General features: G+C 39.8%; 1 protein-coding gene and 1 long non-coding RNA gene across 5 annotated transcripts in view; one reads left to right on the plus strand and one right to left on the minus strand.

The window, feature by feature from the left end:
* The window catches only part of LOC309367396, a 69520-nt gene that overhangs the window by 40042 nt on the left and 6912 nt on the right, over window positions 1–22566 (plus strand). The window lies entirely within an intron of this gene.
* The window catches only part of ADGRB3 (adhesion G protein-coupled receptor B3), a 452998-nt gene continuing 437825 nt past the window's right edge, over window positions 7394–22566 (minus strand). For all 4 annotated transcript variants that reach the window (XM_081905943.1, XM_081905944.1, XM_081905942.1 and 1 more), the window contains 3 exons: window positions 18355–18390; window positions 10261–10365; window positions 7394–8218 (listed from right to left, as the gene is read on the minus strand). In XM_081905943.1, coding sequence (XP_081762069.1) covers window positions 8027–8218; window positions 10261–10365; window positions 18355–18390 — 333 coding nt within the window. In that variant the 3' untranslated portion in view covers window positions 7394–8026. The remainder of the gene's footprint in view (window positions 8219–10260; window positions 10366–18354; window positions 18391–22566) is intronic.

A 22566-nucleotide genomic window follows, 5' to 3' on the forward strand; every position in this document is an offset into this window, starting at 1 on the left:
TGCAGCCTCTACAATCAACAGATTTCCTGCAAGAACATATTTGTGTGCACAGGACACAAATTGTTTACCATTGTTTACTATTACCCTGTGATAAAGGGAGTGAAATCCAGTACTCCCCAGCAGCAGGGTTTACTGGGAATGGTGGTGTCAAGAAATGTAATTATTTCTGGTGCTTCTACTCCATTTCACTCCATGACTGAAGATGAGCAGTAATGAGATGTAACCGGGAATCTCTATCCCTTTTCTCTTAGTCGAGTTCTTTATGGAAGTGATGATCCTTATTAAACTGAGTCTCTGTGCCTGCAAATGGAATGATAAACCTTGTGTTAACTAGAATGCACATTTTTAAATGTCTCTCAGGGGAAGGTAAAATTAGCATCCTAAAATGGATGTTTGTTCTCTTTGTTCTCTCTCTCAACAGCTGAATGGTGCCCCCCCCCACACCCCAGCATAACACCGCTTAAAATATGACAAGCAGAGAAGGAATAGAGGCATTCCTAATTTAGTGAAAAATCTTCCCAGATTTCTTGCCAGCAAATGTTTAGGATAACAGAAGTGCAGGATGGGGAATGGTCTCAGAGGAGCGAATATAATTATCAGTCTAACAAGCACTTGATTTAGCTAATGTTCAGGACAACTTCAAACTCTTGTTTTGATGATATAAAAAATGACTAAAAGGGTGTTACCCCTAAGTTGTGAGGATTGAGTAAATTTCCAAGGGTTTTTTTATTCATATGTTTTGTTTATATTCTTCGCTTTATTTTTAGATTTTCGTTGCAAAACAACAACAACAAAAAAAGATAACTTTTGATTTAGGCTACTAATCACACTCCCCAAATGTGTCTTGTAGCTCTACTCTTTTTTTTTGGCTTTAAACATAAACAGGCTTTACTAATCATTTAGTCAAACTAAAAAGTAAAAAATAGAAATAAATAGAAATAAAAAGCTGGGGGGAAATTGCCCCTAGTAGACATTTGATGTTCTTAATATTGTTGCAGGAAAACTCACAAGAAAGAAATTGTAGAACTTTATTTAAAACAAACAAAAAATAAGAATCCATCAGAGAATCATTTCAGAGAAGGGAGTTGTTGGCACAATTAAATTACTTAAAAACAACAAAGTTCCTTTTATTCGAAAATATTGTGATTTTAATGTATTAGTATCTACTGCTCAGACTCCTGATTCGTAGACGGTGGGCAGTGGTAATCCCTAAGCCAGGCAAAGCCGTCAGTGAACTAAATTTTACTTCCACGGTCTCCTCTTTAATAAGGACTGTTTCAAATAGTGTTAGAATAATAGAATCACAGAACTGCAGAGTTGGAAGGAACCATGAGGGTCATCTGGTTAGAGTATCATCAAGCAAATAACTCTATTTAAGCAAGCTTTCTTTAACTTCTCTCTCTGACCCTCCTGCTCTGCTTTCTGTGCAGAATCGCTTCCTGGTAGTTGTTCCCTTAACCTGTGCCTTCCCTCTGTATCATTAAGTTCCTCTTGCTGACTGCTGTCCTAACCCTTTTACTTACATTGATACAAGGACTTCACATTTTTTTTTATTGTTTACTTTTCTCTGCTCACAAAATGAAATATCATGCCGCATGGCCAAAATGTTTATGAGCCAGAAACAGACACAAACATGAAAAGGTAACGGCAAGCAAACACTGTGCAATATGGGGTTGAATTAAGCAATTGCAGAAGAAAACCCCCTGCCTATTTCAGTGCCTGCTCATTGTTAACAATGACACGTTTTTACTCAATGCTCTTTCCATAAAACAGTCAACTTTCGGGAGATCATATCATAACCTCCACTTTGAACAAGTCAGAGAGGCGCAGCAAACAACAGCAAGGCCTTCACATAAATAGTAGTCTTTAACAAATTTAGCACACATTTCGTATGAACTGAAAGCAAGTTGTGGTTTGAATCTGCTGGAATGGGGGCAGTAAAGTGGGAGTTTATATATATAGTGATGTCTATACCCTTCAACATTTCTCTGATGAAAATAGGGATGTCCTATTCAATAATAATAATAATAATAATAATAATAATAATAATAATAATAATAATAATGTAGCTAATCTGTCTACATAGAAAAGAATTGCTTGTCAACGCAAAATAAGAATGGATAAATATGAAGAAATTTGGAACGAATATATAAGTGACAAGGGGGATAACAGTGGGAAATAGAGGAGGGAGAGAATGGTGATAAACAAGGAGTAGTAGGCATAGGGATATTACTGTATTTAATTTTGTGTTGTCAATTTGTGTTATTATTATTATGGTTTTTTGTTGTTTTTTTAGTTTGGTGTTTGTATTGATTGGAAATTAAATTTAATAATAATAATAATAATAATAATAATAATAATAATAATAATAATAATATCCCACCATCTGATTGGATTGCCCCAGCTGTTTTGGACGGCTTCCAACATATATAAAAACATTAAATATTTTTAAAAACCTTCCCTATTCAGGGCTGCTTTCAGATTGCTAAAGGGTTGGATAACTTTATACCCTCCAACATTTTTCCAATGAAAATAGGGGCGTCCTAAGAAAAAGTGGGACATTCTGGGATCAAATTGAAAACCAGGATGACTTCTGTAAATCTAGGAAAATAAGGACACTTGGAAGAACAAGAAGTGAAGCAGAACAGCCTAAAGTTTAATACTGTTTAAATACTGTTATATATGCAAACTTAGAATTGTGACTCCACAATCCAGACAGAATTAGACTGTGAATAGAGATTTATGTTCACATAACAGCTATGGGGAGGGGAAAGAAGCTTGCAATGCAACACTGAGAATGATGTATGTACTCTTGACATCTTGAGCTACTTCACAGCTTTATTTAACAAGTGGCAGTCATACATTTTATTGATTGAAACTCCTTCCTCTACTCTTTACTTGGTGCAAGAGTGTTCCCTTCAAATGATAGTCACACCTTCAAAAGCACCACTTCCTCTATACAGGGCAGTAGATCATAGAAGTGAGCTGTTGCTTCGGTATCTCTTGTCAAAGGCAGAATTTTATTTACTGAGCCAATCATTCATTTTTAAGAGAGACACTGATGAAATGTATTTACTTCTCCAGAAAGAGAAAGAGCTGTTGAATTGTCCTGGCAAAATACACAAACATGGTAGCACCTTATAAAGATTTAACCACTGGATTGTGGAAAAAGCAAAACAAAACAATTTTACCGAGATTGCAGGTATGATAACCTAAAATATTTACAGGCAGAAGGGCAGTGGAATGTAGAAAGAAGTGCCACATTTATTGGAGACAACTGTGCCAAAAATGGACTGTACCCTTATCTTCCAGTAGTACATTATTTCCATGTAGATGAAAGCAGTAATTGTTGCATCAGGGGAGACTATCTGATTAAGAAGCAGGTGTCTACCTGGAAAATAAAAATGATGTGGAAGTATAATCTTTAGGTAGCTTTTTGCTACCTTCGTATTTGTAACATCTACAGCCATGTGCACAATGACCTACCAGAACTTTAGCTCTGTTGTGATGGCAGTTGCAATATAATTTCAACAGAACTAATTAACAACCAGGCCTTTTTTTCCAGCCAGAACTCACCGGAACTCAGTTCTGGCACCTCTTGGGTGGGCGCCATTGCCATTATAAGAGGTGTTTTTTACGAGAAAAATAGCATTCTTAACAACCATCCTAGAAAACAGAGATGCCACCAGGCATTAATTATGTGAAGTGGGTGTGGGAGTTGGAGAAAATAGGGGTACAAAATCAATGGAGTTAAGCATTTTAGAATTCCATCTATTTAAGTGATCAACCCTAGTTCTGGAGGAAAAGGGGTACAGAACTAACAGTGGATGGAACAAATGAAGCCTGCAATCTGTTGCCAGCGTGGCACGCTACCACCCAGGATGGTGGAAAACATTCCAGATGCTAAAGCAATGATACCAACACTCTCTGGTCCCGGAGCAATTATAAGTAACCCTTTGACTAACTGTGATAGAAACAAATACTGAGGACTTGGTGCCGGGGCAGTGTTCCATGATATCCCTAGCGCACCCATGGAGCAGTTCTGCAAGGAGTGTCACATCTTCACTGTTGTGGGAAGGCTTCACATATGCTCTCAAGTTCTTGTGCACAGAAGGAGCCACTTGGTGCATATTGGGTGCGTGCAATTTTTCCAAGTGTGGCAAGAGATGTTTTAGACATTGTGCTTAGGTGGCTGAATATTTCATCCCGTTTCGCTCTCGCAAACACAGTTCCAGTGCAGGACTACAGAGCAATGGAAAGCATGTCACTTTATGTTAAATTATTTAGAAGATTTATAAACCACTTAATCACAGAGCTCTCCAAGCAGTGTACATAATAAAACTGTAGATGAAGCACAGCTAAAATCCACAGAACCATAAAACATATACATAAAAATCATAATAATTGAAACACAGATAAAATCAGCAAAACTTTTACAAAACCAATATAGGTAGCTAAATTATACATCTGAGTAGGCTCATTGAAAAAGGTTTTAGGCAAGTTTCTGAAGCTGCATGCATCCCATGTATTTAAAACAGCCCCCGCCCAATGAAAACTCTAGTTTGTCAAGGGTGTTGGTAATAGTAGCTCTGCGATGAGTATACTACAGTTCCCTGAATTCTTGGAGTGTGCTTTAAATGTATGGTATGTATGCAGTCTATAATATTTAGCAAGGTCAGCTGTTGTTATACTATATAATGAGTAACCAAAAAAATCACATAAAATACAAACCCATTTAAAGTATTAGGTAATTCTCATTTTTGTTGAAAACAAGATTTCATTGAAGTACAAATTAAATTGAAAATTGAAAACATACATAAGTGGCCCAGTTGAGCAGGCACAGAGCACTGGATTGGCAGTTCACTAGAGAGCAGTCCCCAGGAGGAAGAAGAGGGTAGGGGCGAGAAATACATTGTACCCCCACTTCTTGCAAAAATTGTTTTTGATTGGTACTCATGTTACTGTATAGTGGCACCGCTATGTCTACCCAGCTCCAGCTGCTGTGCAGGCAGTTCTTATCCAGCAAGGGGCATACATGCAAATGTCTGCCTCCACACATACATACCTCCTGGTTGGATTGTCCCATTACCATTTGAAAGGGAGTACAGCACGTAAAGATAAAGGGACCCCTGACCATTAGGTCCAGTCGTGGCCAACTCTGGGGTTGCGACGCTCATCTCGCTTTATTGGCCGAGGGAGCCGGCATACAGCTTCCGGGTCATGTGGCCAGCATGACTAAGCCGCTTCTGGCGAACCAGAGCAGCACATGGAAACACCGTTTACCTTCCCGCCGGAGCGGTACCTATTTATCTACTTGCACTTTGACGTGCTTTTGAACTGCTAGGTTGGCAGGAGCAGGGACCGAGCAATGGGAGCTCACCCTGTGGCGGGGATTCGAACCGCCGACCTTTTGATCGGCAAGTCCTAGGCTCTGTGGTTTAACCCACAGTGCCACCCAAGTCCCTCACATACAACTACTCATAAAACACAGTACTTTTTCATTACCCCCTTCCAAGCCTGACTTATCCTACATTGCTCCATGTGAAAAACAGCAGCAGCAAACACTCTTAGCAAACATGCTTGTGTCCCCGAGGACAGTACATTTTCTGGTTTAACACTAAGCCAGCCAAATAAATAATTGAGAGCTCTGTAATCTGACATGCTTTTAGAAAGCCCTGCAAGTGCTGATTGTATTATGAGTGCATTATTATTATATTTCAAGAGGAAAAGCCAGCATATTAAATGATTAGCGAAGAGGTTAGCGAGCTACTTCATCGGCAATCCATGGCTTGAGGGCTGGACCCGTTCAGCATTGACAATGATGGCATTACGAGACGGCCCACAGTGCCACACAGTTGCAGTCCTGTGAGTTGATGCTGCTGTGGCAGCAATCGCCAAGTGCAGGGCAGCAATGGAAAGGGGCGTCACCCAGGTGGGAGCATAGTGGGATAATTCACCTCCATGGCATTTTGGGAACTGGGGAGAACCCTAATTTTTGAACTTTGTGTTGGCTACATCCATGTACTTGTACGCACAAACCATTTGGAGCAACTGTGTATCATGGGATTGTAACTGAATTTTGGCCTGCACATTATTTGGAAGAGTGGCATCTTAGTGCATGAGCTGCTCCACTGAAAAGCACTGTGTGCAACATGACAGGGAAGCTTAGGTGGTACCATATCTATCAAAGCCTACATCCCAGGCAGTCACTGGATGTTGCAATAATCAAGAGGCCTATCTGGTACCTTTGCTGGACCCATTTATGCACTTTCTTTGCTGATGATTGTGCTTCAACCATAGGAACTACTCTGTCTGAGTCACCAGCTATGGCAATTGGAGTTTCTGCTGTTGTTCAGAGTTCCTAGACGATGCCCCCTCCCCCCAAGTTACGGTTGACCGGTGCTATTTTTCTTGAAAATGAGGTGCCGGAACTTACTATAAACATCTCCCTCATTCTCTTAGAATGGCAATGGTGAGGTGCTGGGATCCATCTGAGAGGTGCCGGAACTGAATTCCAGCTGAAAGAAAACCCTGCTGTTGACTTACATTTGGCTTCTGGCAACAGTTGTAATCAAACAATACTAATTTTTTAGTCATAAGAAAAAGCCAAGCAGCATACTTACAATACTTAAAGAGGTGGGTATTTCTCAGTCCAATTAAGCTATAAAAGCATGGAGAACATCTTGCAGAATGGCAGGTGTTTTAAGCTATGTAATTGGGCAGACAACATTACATTTTCCATGTATCAGCATGTTTTATTTTACCATGCAGACCAGTTTACTAATATATTTATTCAGTATTGGCTTCTTTACATACTATTCATTGATACAAAATACTAGGTTAAAAAATCTTAGTTCCGATTGAAGTTGAAAGATGATTTGCTGTCGTCTTAGGCACTGAATCTTTTATGGAATATATTATTTAATTTTTCTTGGAGAGAGTCATGCTATGTACCTCAGTACTGAAGGAGGTAATAAATCTTGATAATAAGAATAATAGTAAGAAATTATAACAAAACTACACTGTATGGTGGTGGCAGTCAGAGCCAGAGAAGCATTTCCCTCAAGTTCTGTTTGTTGAACAGTATTTGTCTAAAAAGTTGTCTTTCTGTAGCTAAATAAAAAAGCTTAAGACCTGCATATAGTAGAACTAATTTGGCAATGCTCTTACAAGGCCAATTTACATTGTGTGTTGCCTCCGTAGAGTAGAAAAATAGAACAGCCATGCAAACCTATTATTACATTTGAGAAATCATTAGTCTCAAAGGAGTAATAACAGTATGCTATTAAAATTCTGAATACATTTTCAGCTTCTGTTTTGTTTAAGAAAACTTTATAAATATGCAAATTTCCGATAAACAAATCCAAAATAAAATGCACTGAAAATACTGATATGTAGACAAAAGTTTATTTACACCATACAACATTTTAAATATTTTATACACAGCTGCAGCAGGAGAAGCTACTCTGAGCTTTCCAGAGAAAACTGCAGTAATAAAGATGTGAAATATATTATTCATATAAAAGTGAGATTATTACTTTATTGCATTTAAAGCAATGAAGAATGTAGCTCAACAGACATTCATTTAATGACGACAAAACTTTGCTTTTTTATATTATAAAGTAAAAAGTGTAGTAATGGCCAAACAGACTGTTATAAACTTTAAAAACTGCATAAATATATACATTGTGCTTCATGGTGAAGTTTTTTGAAAACTAAACCAGATGAAGCTGTTACAACATGAACCGTTGCTTGAGGTTTATCTATAAAGATTTACCTTACAAATCCATTCCACGGGTACTTACAAGACACGATGGTAAGAATTGTACACCTGGGCTCTCCACTAGTTTTGCTAGTGGGAATATATCATACGAAAAGAAACCACTGACATTTGGCACATGAAGGTGCTGACACGCCTCGGCCACAATGTTCAGATTGGCGTGTCAGGCTTCCCAAGTCTCTGGAGTGTCAGTGCAAACAAAATTGTTCTATATCTCGCTTTCGCTTCAGTTTGTTTCCTCTTTCGTTAAACCTCCGTTTGAAAATCACCTTCTTGTACATCTAGAGGCAAGTTCAGACACTTCTCCCATTCTGATGGTCTTAGTTCTAAAGCATCTTTTGCCTCTGTATCTAATACATTTATTGTGGTATAATGTGGGTAGTCACTTGTGTTTTTGAAAGTGTCCCAGGGAGCCTTGCTGGCTGCTGTTGGATTTTCCTGCGGGAATGAAAGGAATGAGGTGGGGTGCGGGAGGGAGAGAGAGAGAGAGAGAGAGAAACAACTTTTAAAAACTTCCTCTTTGCCGATTTGATCTTTTAAGAGATCACATGTAAAAACAGACATCAAGAGAGATAAAATGGCTTTGAAGGGTGTCAGACTGGCCAAAATTCAGCCAGTTTTCTCATCCTTTTTTTATGCGCAATCGGCACACTGAAAGGCTTGCCAGCAGATCTGCTAACAAACTCCCAGTAGCAGGGTTGGAACTGAGTGAAGCAAAGGTTCGCTGGCCATCTCTGACAGCTATATATTTACTTGCAGTTTCCTAGAAAGGTGAGCAGGAATTAACTTGACAAGGAGCACTTCCCACCAAATTGGATTAGCTGCCCGTTTTACAGCCTTCTTGGGAACTGACTGTGTGTTTGGGCTAGTGGTGGGCCCTGTAACGCAAGACATTGAAAGCTCTCCTCTCAATTGCAAAGTGGGATTTAAAGGCTCGTCATAGCTACTATAAGTGTCCCTCAAATACAGCATGTGACAACTTGAGGCTAAGTGTAATCCAAACTCCCAGATGAGAAACATCGCTATCCAGTGCTGGCTTTTGACTTTGTAAGGCCCTCAGCAGCCTTTCCTTGCCTCAGCCCCATCACGGTATCTAAGATTAATCAAGGATACTTGTCTTGTTCATTGTAGCTGCATGCCAAGAATATATGATGAGGGTAAATACAGGGGAACCATTATTGGTGGTTGCCCAACAGTTAGATGATTCTTTTCCTCGGAGACTCATCAAAGCTTAGTTCCTGCCGGATGTGTAGTCTATGTCACTTTTCATTGCCTTGGCTGATGTGATATAGGAGCAAAGGGATTAAGCTGATATTTAATCTTTTAAAGATTATTTTTTAGGACTGAAACGAGCTAGTTTCCATAAATTCTCTTCAAAATTGGCAGCAAAGTGGGAAATCTTTTAACAACTAGTCATCAGATCCCTAATAATAATAATAATAATAATAATAATAATAATAATAATAATAATCTACTCAATTCAGTACATGGCCATAAAATTCTAAGTAGATATATTGCCATTCCTTCTCTGGGAGCAAGAAGAGAGTTTGCGAAAATAATGGAAGCCAGATAAAATTCTAATAGTGGCACGAAATGTGTGAGCTTCTCATTATAAAGAAGGTCTCATATCAGAAAAGCAAACAAACAATGGGCCTTACTAATCCTGAATATTTTTCTTCTAACATGACGTCCTTTTCAAGTTTACACAGAAGCTAATAAAGCACTTGCTAGTAAACCCTGAAATATAGCCTATTTTTATATATTGAACCTTTATTTTTAACACTACCATAAAGGCACATCACCACAGCTGGTCTTAAATTAACAGCCAAGAGATATGATGTTGGAAGGCTTTGGCATATTTCAGGTTCAATTTAACGTTTTTCTTATAACTCCAAATTGTAATTTTAAACTATTTTATGAGGGAATAATATATACAATTATTAAATAATGGTCTTCTGTGAATGTTGAATATTCAGTACATATTCATTCTTAAGACAATTGTTTTACATCCAATAACATATAATACGAATATTTGATTGCAATGATTTTTATGCATTTGGAAGTTGATGTTACTATGTTACTTAAGCTGTAGCCCTTTAGTCAGAGGGCTCCCCCCCCCCCCGGACATACACATTATTCATCCAGGAAGCCAGAAGTTCATGGACACAGTTCAAGGACACAGTCAGGCTTAGCAAAAGTACTCAAGTAGTAGTGGAAGGGTACTAATGGGTACCAATGGGGAGCTTGGAGTATGGTGTGGTCTGCCTGAAGTGCCACACCTGGCCCCTGAGCCTGAAGTTTCCCATCCCTGTTCTAGCTGCTAGAGAGCTTTCTACTTATTAGGCAATTCTCACTGAAAAAGAATAATAAGTTCTCATTTTGAGATGACCCTACCTTAATTCACAACTTTCTCAATAATTCTTAAATTGTAAGAGATTAAAAGTACATAAGAGGATAGCAAAATAAAATAGTATACTTACCATACTGCCTGATTTTGGTACATCTCGAAATCTGTCTAGTGTCTGAAATTTCTGATTTAATTCCTGAAACAATTCCATGTGCCTCTTCCTCGTATGCATGACCTTCTGCAAAATAGAATATAATTGCTTAATACTTTATAATGAATCATGGCACAGTTTTAAAAGAACCATTATTTCATCCAACTTAATAAAGCAAATTGAATTTGGCTGGGCTGGGCTGTCTCTTTCCTATAGACACAATGAACTCAAAATTAATTGCACCGTCTCCTATTTGATCTTTGTAATATACTTCCCAGATACAGAGCATTGCCTTTTCTCCTTCCCTTTACTGAGTTGCCCAAACCACTACCCAATTCCTTTGTGCTACCCACATATGTGCTATGACTATAGCAGCTATCACTAAGAACAGGCTACATTGCTTGCCAATTAAAGCCAGTTTTTTGTTTTCTTTAAAGTAAGGGCTCACCCACACTTACCTTTGCTGTATGCTTTCTGCATATAGGTTCGGGCTTTCCTAGTCCATGTCTGAACAGTTCATTTTTTTGTCCTGGTGCTTTCCCCAGGAAAACCCATTTTACTGCTGAATTGGAGCAAACAGCAATCCACAGAAACCCTGATTGTTGTTTGTTGTGTTTCAGCAGTAAAACACAAGTTTCCCCAGGGAAAGTGCTGGGATACACACACCTTCTTGGACATGGGGCTAGAAAGTCCAGACCTTTGCCTAGAAATGCAACACAAAAGAAAGTGTGGCTGAACCTTAAATGTTGAAAATGTCAACACAACCCCAGGGGAGACTCGTTTTTTAATAGGTTGATCATTAAAGGTCCCAAAGTCTCATAGATGAGGGATTGGCAGCCTCAGGCTTGGAAGCTAAATGTGCCCCTCTAGACCACTCTTATCCTAGGCTGCATCTATATTATTCTTAGGGTACACACATTAAGAAAAATGGGACATAATCATGGCCAGCACCCATGGATTTCACTGGGTCTACTCTACTCAAAGCATGGCAAAGTCTGGATCTGAGTCCTGCTCCAGTATAAATTAGTTTTGGATCAAGGTTATCAGAAGAAATCTGAATCTGAGATTAGATTTCTGATGCCTCAAGCAGTGGCAACATTATTCACAATGTGGGCATGAGAACATAGCAAGCAATTATAAACCAATTAACCTCTAAAGAATTGTGGGGTTCTGCAGGATTCAGTGAGATCCTTCTTGCAAAACATAATTCTCCTAAGAGATAGTAGACCTAAATTTATGAAGGAAGTCTCACATAAGTGATTTCCTGGGTTTCCAAGGTATTAATCTTACTGTTAGTAATGCCAGGTAGCAAACTTGGCCCTACACACATAACTGGTTCCACTTCCAAAGATAACAGGATTGCGGAACAGTGGCTACAATCTTAAATTCACTTATTAGGAAGTAGTGCTCTCCCCTGAATTCTGAGTCTTTCTGTGAGTAAATGTGGGTAAGATTGTGCTGTAAGAAAAATTCAGTTTTGTTTGCATTTTAATGAGAACTGCCTAATTTGCACTTCTCAAACCAATATGCGTAATGAAAGACAAAGCCAACTATCCTTCAAAATGTTAACTTCTCCAAATTTTGTGTTGTGGTTTTTCAAAAATGCACATGGTGGGGGAAAGTGTGCATAATCATATATTTTAGAATACAGCATACAAAAATATACTATATTAGGAGGAACTACTTGCAAAAATGTGAATATTAGCTAAAGAAAAGTGTTTATTATAAAAAAATCCACACTAAAATGCTGGTTCATTTTCATGAGGTTTTTTCTTTTAATTAAAAATTGCACATTGTTGTGGAAATGTAGAGAACTGAATTTAATACTGGGAAAACTAGAAGCTGAGAGAAAACAAAATTAACAGATTCATCTACTCCTAAGTCCTACTCATGCATGATTTGCATATAGCACATGGATTCAAGCCTGAGTGGGACCGGGCTTCTTGCCTCCTCACTGCACGAGCTCTGACAAGAAAGCATTGAGCATAGCAATCCGCAAAGACCTCTCTGGAGAGACAGTATGGATTGGGCTGTGGGGGACTGCAAAGAGAAAGAACTTTCCTTTTGGAAACTTACTTATGTAGAACAAAAGCTTGATTTTGAGAGATTCGCACCTCCCACATTGGCCCTCCATTGTGCACCATCCCACATTGTTCAGGAGGGGAGCTTGAACTACTGAAGAGGCTTCTCAAGGGTGGGAGGTATGAGAAATTTCCTTTATGCAAGCTTCCTGAACATCTTAGGATCCAGCCAATATATATATGTGTGCCTCTCCATGCTGAAGGGGCACCTGTGGTACTCCCGCTTCAACAACAAGAGGAGCAACAGTTGGTGAGCTTGGCAAAATGTACACACATCCTTGCAATCACTTTGTCAGACAATTTAAAAATATGTAACAGGATGACAGATAAAGGAGAACAGAATGTTTTAGACGTGCAAGGCATCATCTGTATTTATCAGATGCTAAAATCTGCTCTCTTCAGTGATAGGAAGGATGTCTTCAAATCAGTTGCCATAGAGAAAAATTCTCGAAGAAACCAAGCTGAATATCTGACTTTCTAAATGGCATAGTTATGAGTCACAGTATTTGCTCAGTATGGTGATTATATAATTTCTCCTTATATACTTTTTTAAAAAAAGTTTTAATTGCCTTTAAGGTAGGTTGATTTAGTTGTTAATGCGTCATAGCTTCCTACTCGGTATGAAGATTCATTAAGTGGATGCCTGGAAAAATATCTTTTGGGCGGTGGGGCAGGGGATGACAACACATAGCCAAAATCTGCAGAATAATCAGGACCTGTGAGTCCAAACTTGAAATGCTGCAGACCGAACCTGTATCTTTTCTCCATTTCATGTGCAAATGGCAGTTCTTGGAGGAAAACAATTGAGCCCACAGGCCTGCCTTCCAATGTTGCACGTGCACAGATTCTGTGTAGAAGAGCCCATTTATGTGTGGGGATGAAGAGGTGAGACAAGCAGGCTTAATTTCATTCTCCCCTCCTCACCTTAGTTGTAAAGCCCAGAGATGGGGAATGGCTAGCTGAAGGGCCAAATACAACCCTCTGTGCCTATCTATAGCCGGTTCCTTGGGCACTCCCTAGGTCCCAGCCCTGCTCTGCACCCTCTTTGAGTGTTTTTGCAGGAAGGGAGTCTGAGGCAAATAGGGTTGATGATAGATCTAGGCCTAGCAGACAAAATAGAAACTGACAAATCACTGTTTCTGGATGGCATCTAGAGTTCTTTAAGAGCTCTAATATGGTCTTCTACCAAGGATGTGTAACTTGTTCCTCAGATCAGCTTCCATGCCTGAGGACTGGAGCTGTGCCAAGGTAACACCAATTTTTAGAAAGGGAACCAGGACGGAACCTGAAAGTTACAGGCTGGTTAGCTTAATGTCTGCCCCTGAAAATCTGGTGGAAAGTGACAAGGAGATGCTTTTGCACTTATGCTTACTTGGATGAAAGGGCGTGGGTGTGAGAAGGTGCAAGCCTCCTCATTTTACATGAGTGGAAAGTCGCCTACTGTTACAAAAGGTAGGAATCAGTTGCCTTGCCTACTTTTTCTTCTGGTCCGAACCTATACTGGCATGTGGCCCTGGTAAGGTTACTCATGAGATAATAAGGCCCTCAGGCTGCAAAGGGTTCCCCACCCCTGACATGGGGTTACATTTTCAAGAAGTACAGAGTAGAATTGCATTGAGTGTTCTTCTCCTCCCCACTTCCTTGACCTGAGCTTGTTTTTCGTTATGTAATAGCAAGCGCCGTTTTATCCTGGTTCACACTTTTGGATCTGCCTTCTCCTCCGCCGTTCTTTCCCTTGCACTCTGAATCAGCAGTGTGGGAAGTAGGGACGGGCTAATCTGTCAAGTTTGGTTTCTCTCTGTTTTTCATTCCCCCCCCCGCCCCAAGTTTTAAGTTCTATTCTCCACATCGCTTTATGATTCTTTAAAAAACCCTTCCGAGAATTCTCCAGCATTTTAGTGCAATTTTCTCCTAATAATACAGATGGGTATGTAGTTTTGTCTAATGTACACACTTTTGCAAAGCCTGTATTCCCTAATATTTATGCTCCCCCTATATAATGTATTCTACATTTTCATTCATGAATATATGCATTTTAATGCACATTTTACCCTAAAATACGCATTTTTGTACCCTTTATGTGGGAACGTGGGTGGCACTGTGGGTTAAACCACAGAGCCTAGGACTTGCTGATCAGAAGGTTCGCGGTTCGAATCCCCGTGATGGGGTGAGCTCCCATTGCTCGGTCCCTGCTCTGCCAACCTAGCAGTTCAAAAGCACGTCAAAGTGCAAGTAGATAAATAGGTACTGCTCCGGCGGGAAGGTAAACGGCGTTTCCGTGCGCTGCTCTGGTTCGCCAGAAGTGGCTTAGTCATGCTGGCCACATGACCCGGAAGTTGTACGCCGGCTCCCTCGGCCAATAAAGTGAGATGAGCGCCGCAACCCCAGAGTCGGTCACAACTGGACCTAATGGTCAGGGGTCCCTTTACCTTTACTTTACCCCTTATGTGGCTGCAGAAGGGTGAATTTCAAAGGATGGCCATCTGTCTTGGATGCTGTAGTTGAGATTCACGCATTGCAGGTGGCTGGACTTAGATGACCCCTTAGGGTCATTTCCAACTCTATGATTTTATGATCAGGTTTCAGTTCGCATGCTGATTTGGAAACTGGAAACTGGAAACTGGATTCTCTTTCAATTGCAAACTGAATCAAATTTCTCCCCCACCCCATGGAAGTTAATGTTCTAAGGTGATGACATTCTGAAGGGGGCATAATTTCTTCCCTCTAAAGAACTCCTAGGGCACAGCATTCTTCCACATGTGCCACTTTCCCCTTCACTACACTACTGTGTCAGGAGAAGCTGCACCTGCAGAATGACTACCTTCTTCAGAGCACTTACAGAGTTAGAATCTCTGGCATTTTAAAAATCTGACCACCCCAAAGCTAAGTTAGTGTGGCTGATGATTGAAGGGGGTGGGTGGGAAGACAGTAATAAGCAAATCAAAGTGTGTGGGCAAATGATTCTTATATGCATTTCTGCTTTTATTAGATCTCCCACTTGCAGAGACAACAGAGTTTCCTGGCCATTTTTCCACACACACACACACACACACACACACACACACACACACACACAGTGGGGCTAAGATAGCAGCAACCTGAGCAGCTTTATAATAGTTTGCCCTACAGCAAGTTTGCAGCCTGGATTTTGAGGCAGCTGGAGAGCTTTTGTCAGTTGCCAGGGAGAACTTTTACCTGTTGAATTCAGATTCCTGAACCAGTGACTCATTGATCTTACTGCTGCTAGGCATTCACTAGCCAAAGAAAAAAATATATATGGAAAAAAGATAGTTGTCTTTGGTTCCTTTATAGATGTTTAGTGGCTGTTTAAGTGGCACCTAATGCTATAAGGGCACAAGCGCTGACTGACATGAATCATGGCCAGGCAGGGTTTCTAATGGTTAGATATTTCAAGCTCAGCAATACATTACAGACACATTCTTAAAACTAATCATATATATTATTATTAATCACATGTGACATTATGTTGTTAATATCAATTTTTTGGGGGGAGGGGAGGTAATCACTGTCTGTCTGCTTGTAATATGAAAGTTTTAGCTGCAATCCTAACCATAGCTACTCTTAAGAAGATCCCAGTGAATTCAGCAGAGCTTACTCCCTGGTAAATGGGGTAGGATTGGAGCCTCACTCTGCAAGTGAAAAAAATCATTCTGCAATCAAAATCTTGTACCGCAGTTATTGGTGTGGGTTGAGATTACTGTCTGTTCTTCATAGGCATACTATGATGTTCCTTTGAATTAACAACAGCTTCCTAATTATGCTACCTGGGAAATGCTGAAGCTCATCGGTAGAGCACCTGCCTTGCATACAGAAAGGTACCAGGTTCAATCCCTGGAATCTCCAGGTAGGGATGGGAGAGACTTTCTATCTGAAACTTTAGAGAGCTGCTGCCTGTCCGTGTAGACAGTACTGAATTAGATGCACTAGTGCCATGGTTTGAATACCTTTCCTCTACCTTCTGGACCACTTGAAAATTGCTGGTGGTCTTGGTGGACCACTGAATGATTTTTCTTCCCACTATAGCAACTGCAGTGCACAGTGCTACAAATGCTGTATGGTTTCTAATTGTATATATTGCTTCCATTATTATCACATTGTATTTTATTGTATTACAGTTTGCATTCTGTAGAACTTACATTGTGTTTTATTGCATTACAGTTTCAGTAAGGAAGCAATAACAATACAATTAAAATTTAATATGACTGTTTAATGAGGATAATGCTGCAGACCACCTGAATGAAGCTTGCAGATCAGATGTAGTCCATGGGCCACAGTCTGGGAACCCCTGGACTAGTTGATCTGACTCAGTATAAGGGAGCGCTCTGTGTCCCTATGACAATGTAGGCTTTTTAGATTAGAGGTATTTTTTTATAAGGAACAGTTCAGGAAACATTAGGCTTTTCTTTTAATAGCATTTTTATCAGGTATGTGCTAATGGTAAATCAGATTCTTTTCTCAAATGCAAGAAGGTGGTGAACAGCATATCTTGTGCTTTATACTGCTCTGCGCCCATTCACATTAATATGGATTAGTTTTCAAATTACAGTTACTACATGCTTCTCAGGCGATGATAAAGTGGTCCTAAGTGTATATTGGCTATGCAAACATGGTGAAGCTTCAGCTTCACAAGAGGAACACATAATTAATTATATCAGATAGTTAACTTGCGTGAACAGGAAGCTTATGCATAAAGCAAGATTCCACAAATCATTAATATTCCACTGAATAGACGAGGGACATTCTGCTCTGAGTATACAGAGGCACCGCTCATTTCTAAACACATTTCTTGAAAGCATCTTCCACTGAAACAGGTGGCACTCATATTCATGTAGTGGGGTTATGATCAGAGTGTTAGGTACTAATCCTATACATTTCATTAATGACTTTGAACTCTCCCCCCCCACCCGACCCTCTGGATAACAATTGTGTTTAGGATTAAATAATCTTAATCAGTGGAGATTTTATACAGCACCCATATCTCCATCGACTGAATAATCAAGCCCAGGCTTTCCAAAAACAATCAGCTTTAATATTTAGATATCCAATTTATAATAACCTAAATGGACCTGAAACTCCAAAATCAAGTGCTTAGAAGATCTAGAACAGTAGATGATAAGTGACAGTGTCTCAGAACACAGAAAGCTGGAGCTGCAGGTCATGGCATCTTCAGTTAAAAGCTCTCATAGCAAGGCTGTGACCACAGAGATCTGGTCTGATTTGGTAGACAGCAGCTTCATATAAGTATGTTTCATTTCTCTCCATGCCTCATTACCTAATTCAGTTGCAGGCCTGATTCTCACTCACTATGTACAATTGCCTCCCTGCATGTTCACAGCAGAGTTTCAGAGGCTATAAAGACCTGGGAATATTGTCATGTGTACAGCACAGAGTTACAGATTTCTCTGGAAGTACTTATACAGGCTTCAGTCCAGATTGTTAAATATGGAAGGGGTGATGCTATCTGGCCATTGGTCTGGCTGACAACAGCCTAGCTCAGCATGCAAGAGAGCTTGATGACCTTTTTTCCCCTTAACTGTTCTGGCTGGTTGCCCTGACTGCTAGCTAGAGTTTCTTTTATCCAGCTCAATCTCAAAATTCAGCAATGAGGCTCTTGCTGTGCAAAACGTTTAAATAGATCAACATATGTAAATAAGCTCTAGTCCTCTTCTCTCACAGGGAAAGCCATAATCCTCAAGAAGGGAGGGAGTCACAGAATATTGTATAGATATTTAAAATAGGGGGAAAATTCCATTCATCCAAGTTCAAATGGACTGTGAAAGTGGAGCTTTGGAAATGCTTTAAAAAGTGAAGATTTATGATACATTGAAAAGGGACAACTCTAGCATAGCTTTCAAAAAACGAAGTTTAGCAAAAGCTGTCTCTATAAAAGCTGTCAAAATATTTATTAAGATAAACACTTCACATTCACATTGCTTTAAATCAAATACAGCCGAAATAATGCAAGAAAACTTACTTCAAAGTCGAGGTCAGAATAGCGTGATTTTCTTCTCTATTAAGGATTGAGTGAGGGAAACAAAACAAAAAAACACAAGTGCATATTAATTTGAAGTTTTTACATTAAGAAACGGCACACATTTCTTAACTGAATATTAACATGACAACAGAGATTCACCTTATGAAATATTTTTCAGTTTCATCTTCAAACAGATTTCACTAGCTCATCATGTGAACTTGCAGTTTTTGTTTTAAATCACCATCCTTCTGTACAACTACCGCTCCAAAGTTTGCAATAGTAACTGGTTACCTACAGAAGTGAAAACTGAGATCCTCCTTAAACTGGGTTTTGTAAATGATAAAAAAAACCTTGCTGGTTGTTGTTGTTTTTTAAAAAAGGTAAGAATATTTGAGGATGCCACTGCTATCTGCCATGAGCTTAATGATCTTGTGTGCCAAAGCGTTGTGAAACTGCCGCTTCACCTGAGATCATTGAACCACACATGACAACATTCATTTGGATCAAATAAGGCCACAACTTTATTGATTACAGAAGTAAGGGGATTTGACCTAGGTATTGGGTATATCCTATATCAGCCAGCCCACTTGCTGGATGTTTTATGGCAGTCGATGCAGGGATGAGGAGGACCTATGACAAACATCAAGTATGTGTCTACTTGGGGAGTACTATGGCTGTAGCCCCCTCCTGGGCATCTGGACAGAAGACCACCTCCTGGATCCCTCCTGGATACTCCGTTTGCTCGCAGCAGAAGACAGAGGCTAACAACCTCTCCTACGAACATGAGTAAGGCTTTACCCAATGTCTAACCCATCAAAGTTGTGGCAACTGCTATGAGGAAGGCAAAACCTTCAGATGAGTGCAATTAGTCCTCCCTGGCCCCAAATACGGCAAAGAAAGTCCTCCCTGGCCCCAAATACAGCAACCGAGATTATCCATAGTGAGGTCAAGTACCAAGCAACTACTCCTGGAATGGGGAGGCACATTCCTCTGTGTGGGTGGGTGGGGTTTTGAGTAGAGCCTGGCAGAAAAATGATGTGTTCTGGTAGACAATGGTGGGCCCAAAACAATCCAGATTTAAATGTGTCAGGCAGTAGAAGGGCAGGCAACCATCTGCTTCCACATGCATACACACACACACACACACACACACACACCAATTCATTTATGTTAGTTACAGGACACTAATCCCATCTTACACTAGATAACATGCCATGTAGGTTATATGTTGCTACCCTGCAACAGAGGGAAATGGAGGTGGGTGGTGGTCTAAGGAAGAACAACCAGCATCTGCCACCAAAGGCAATTGCCTCCCTTTGCCCAATGGTAGGTCTGGCTCTATATCACTGTAACTAAAAGACATATACTCTCTAAAGGGTCATTTAAGTGTGGTGATAACTCTTTGCTTCAGTTTATACCAAAGGTGCCGGGGGGGGGGGCGGGAACGACAACGACGACGAATAAAATGTTGCTTTTTGAAAAGTGGGATCGCTGAAGTCTCTGAAAAGCATGGCTATCCCAGCTGAAATGGGACAGTTAGAAGGCAACTGCGAACAATGCTTTCATTTTTGCAACCCCACTGATTTCAGTGAAGGCAATTTAAAGAGAATTAAGGTCTTGTTATATTTTCTACTGATTTTGCAGCCAGAAAGTTAAGAGCTTACAGACTGACCTTATGCCTGTTTATACAGAAGTGAGCCACTTCATTTGGGTTTACTTTTAAGTGAATGTGCACAAAATGTTCACAGAGTTCAGTAGGGCTTATTCCCAGGAAAGTGGGTATAGGATTGCAGCCCTCATGATAGAAAAGAGATGATTTGAAAAGCAATGCATTAGGTTTCTTTCCCCCCCAGTAACTAAAGAGGCTGTATAAATATTGCTTAGAACACTTAGAGTACAAAAATAAAAAGCCAAAGGTTTAAACAAGAAACCTTAAATGTGGTTTTACAAAACAGTAATTTTATAGGGGTTAGGATATCCTCTTAAATCAGAATGTCAGATACAGCAGATCTGCCTCTATGACCACAGAGAGAAAATAGATGATTCGACAACTAATTAGGTCGTTAAAATTGTCATTTAAAAACCATCAGGTGACAGTAAATTTGTTTTTGCTCATTGGCTTGATAGCTGTTATTAAAAAATGGATGGATGTGGTCTGCTGAAGTCGGCACTTCAGGAAATGAAAAACGAAGTGGTTAGAATCCATTTTGCACTCTCTCCGTTTCTCTGCTAATGAGTGACACAAATACAGCGGCATTGTGTATGTAAGTACCTAACTGGGCAATTAGTCTTGAGTGCCCACACAACACCTGCTTAAGGGGTCTGCTTAAGGCTTCTGGTAAAGTTGAGAAATTTATATTTTCATGATATCCTGAAGGTGCTCCTCTTAACCCTGCCCTTTGACACTTGAGATGTATATTTCTTAGGACCCACCCTATACTTTTGGTTGCAGTTTGTTTTCAGTATTGTATTTTACATTGGTGTGACCTGCCTTGGGACCTTAGGGTGAAGTGTGGGTCATAAATCAAAACAGTAATAACAATGTCTACTTCAAATAAATTCATAAATCAATTTGTAGCCCTCCTCCAGATTACCTCAAACCCAAGTAATTAGTGGAGCACCCACACAGATGGATCCAGTTCAAAATCAAATTTCCTTCAATTAATAATTACCCATTTCGCTCCATAGTATCATCCCCCTGCCACAAACACAGTTCAAAATAAATAGAGTGTGTCCAATTCTTTTTAGATGAGTGGTAGGGTATATCTTACTATAGATGGCCAGGCTGCTAGGGGGATGGTCTTTTTTACTCAATCAAAAAGCTGAAAGCTCTGCAAAAATTGAAGCCTCACGTCTGCCCTGGGATACAGCAGTGAATGATGGCATTTCATCAGTTTTACTGATAGGGTCATTGGACAGAGAACTAAATGGCTGTCCCCATGGGAAGTCCATTGGGGTAGCCATTTCTTTTCCATACAGTGTCCCAGGAAACAATGACTGTGATAGCATTCAGCTGTTTTCCAGTGCCAGAGTCAAGGCTTCATTTTTTAAAAAAGCAAATAACTTTATAGAGCAATTGCATATGAAATACTTTAACATGCTGAACTACTTCCTACAAGTTATGTGGTATCATGATGATGATCTGATGTTATTATGATGTTATGCTACTTTCCCAAGAAAGTAAGATATCTATTGTGCTGGAAGATATCGATTGTGCTGGAACAAAACAAATGACAAACAGGTCAATGCAGGGAGATGTCGGAGCCAACCTTTTTGCACTATTTCTGATATACTCTGAGTAATGTCACTTGTGAAATGTGCGTATGGAGTGGTGGGGTGGCAATCTGTCACTTCAAGAATCTGGCACCTCTTTTCATATTGTGCACCGATGCGCTTAAAATACTTTTCGGTGACTTCTGTTTCTAAAGGAAATGGATCTTGCATAAACTGTGCAACTCAGAACATATTGTTTGTGAATGCCATCGTTTTCACAGTATGTAATGGTCTTGGACTGTGGCACAGCGAAGCTGACACCTTCCATTGACCCCGTTCACAACCGCCCATTGTTCTAGTAAGCAACCAGACAAGCTTCAAAAATAAGTGTCATGTATTAAAATAGCAGGCTAAAATGTTATATCAATTAGCAAAGAGAGAAACTGCACGTAGTCTTAGGGCTGCTTTCACGTATTAAAAAATGTTCTGTGTTCTGTAAGGATTGAAATGTACCCAAGAGTGTTTCCTATTGTTTCGTTTTTTGCGGTACTTGATAAATAATCTGACTGGACAGCTCTTTGTGACAGCAATGGTTGGGTGAATTTGTCAATGTTGGTTTCTCTGAGTTTCTCATTTTTTCCAATTTTAACGTTCTGTTTTCCACATTTCCACACTAGTTTGTGAATTTTAAAAAAAGTTCTCATAAAGTATTATCAGCATTTTTAACTCAGATTTCTCCTAATATACATACTTTTTTTGCAAAGCAATTCCCCCTAATATAATGCACACATTATCTTGGTATATGCATTTTTTTTCATATTACCCGGCACTGCAAAATTTAGAGAAGGCCAAATTTTGAAGGATTGCTGTTTGGGTAGGTGCATTGTTTTGGAAATTGCAAATTAAGTAGGTTTACCTTTAAATGCAACCTGAACCATGCATCCCTACACACCACATTATACTTTCCTGCTATGTGCTTTTTTCGTACATGGAGATCAA

Source organism: Podarcis melisellensis (assembly GCF_964234715.1).
Source record: "Podarcis melisellensis genome assembly, chromosome: 3".
NCBI classification, from domain to species: domain Eukaryota; kingdom Metazoa; phylum Chordata; class Lepidosauria; order Squamata; family Lacertidae; genus Podarcis; species Podarcis melisellensis.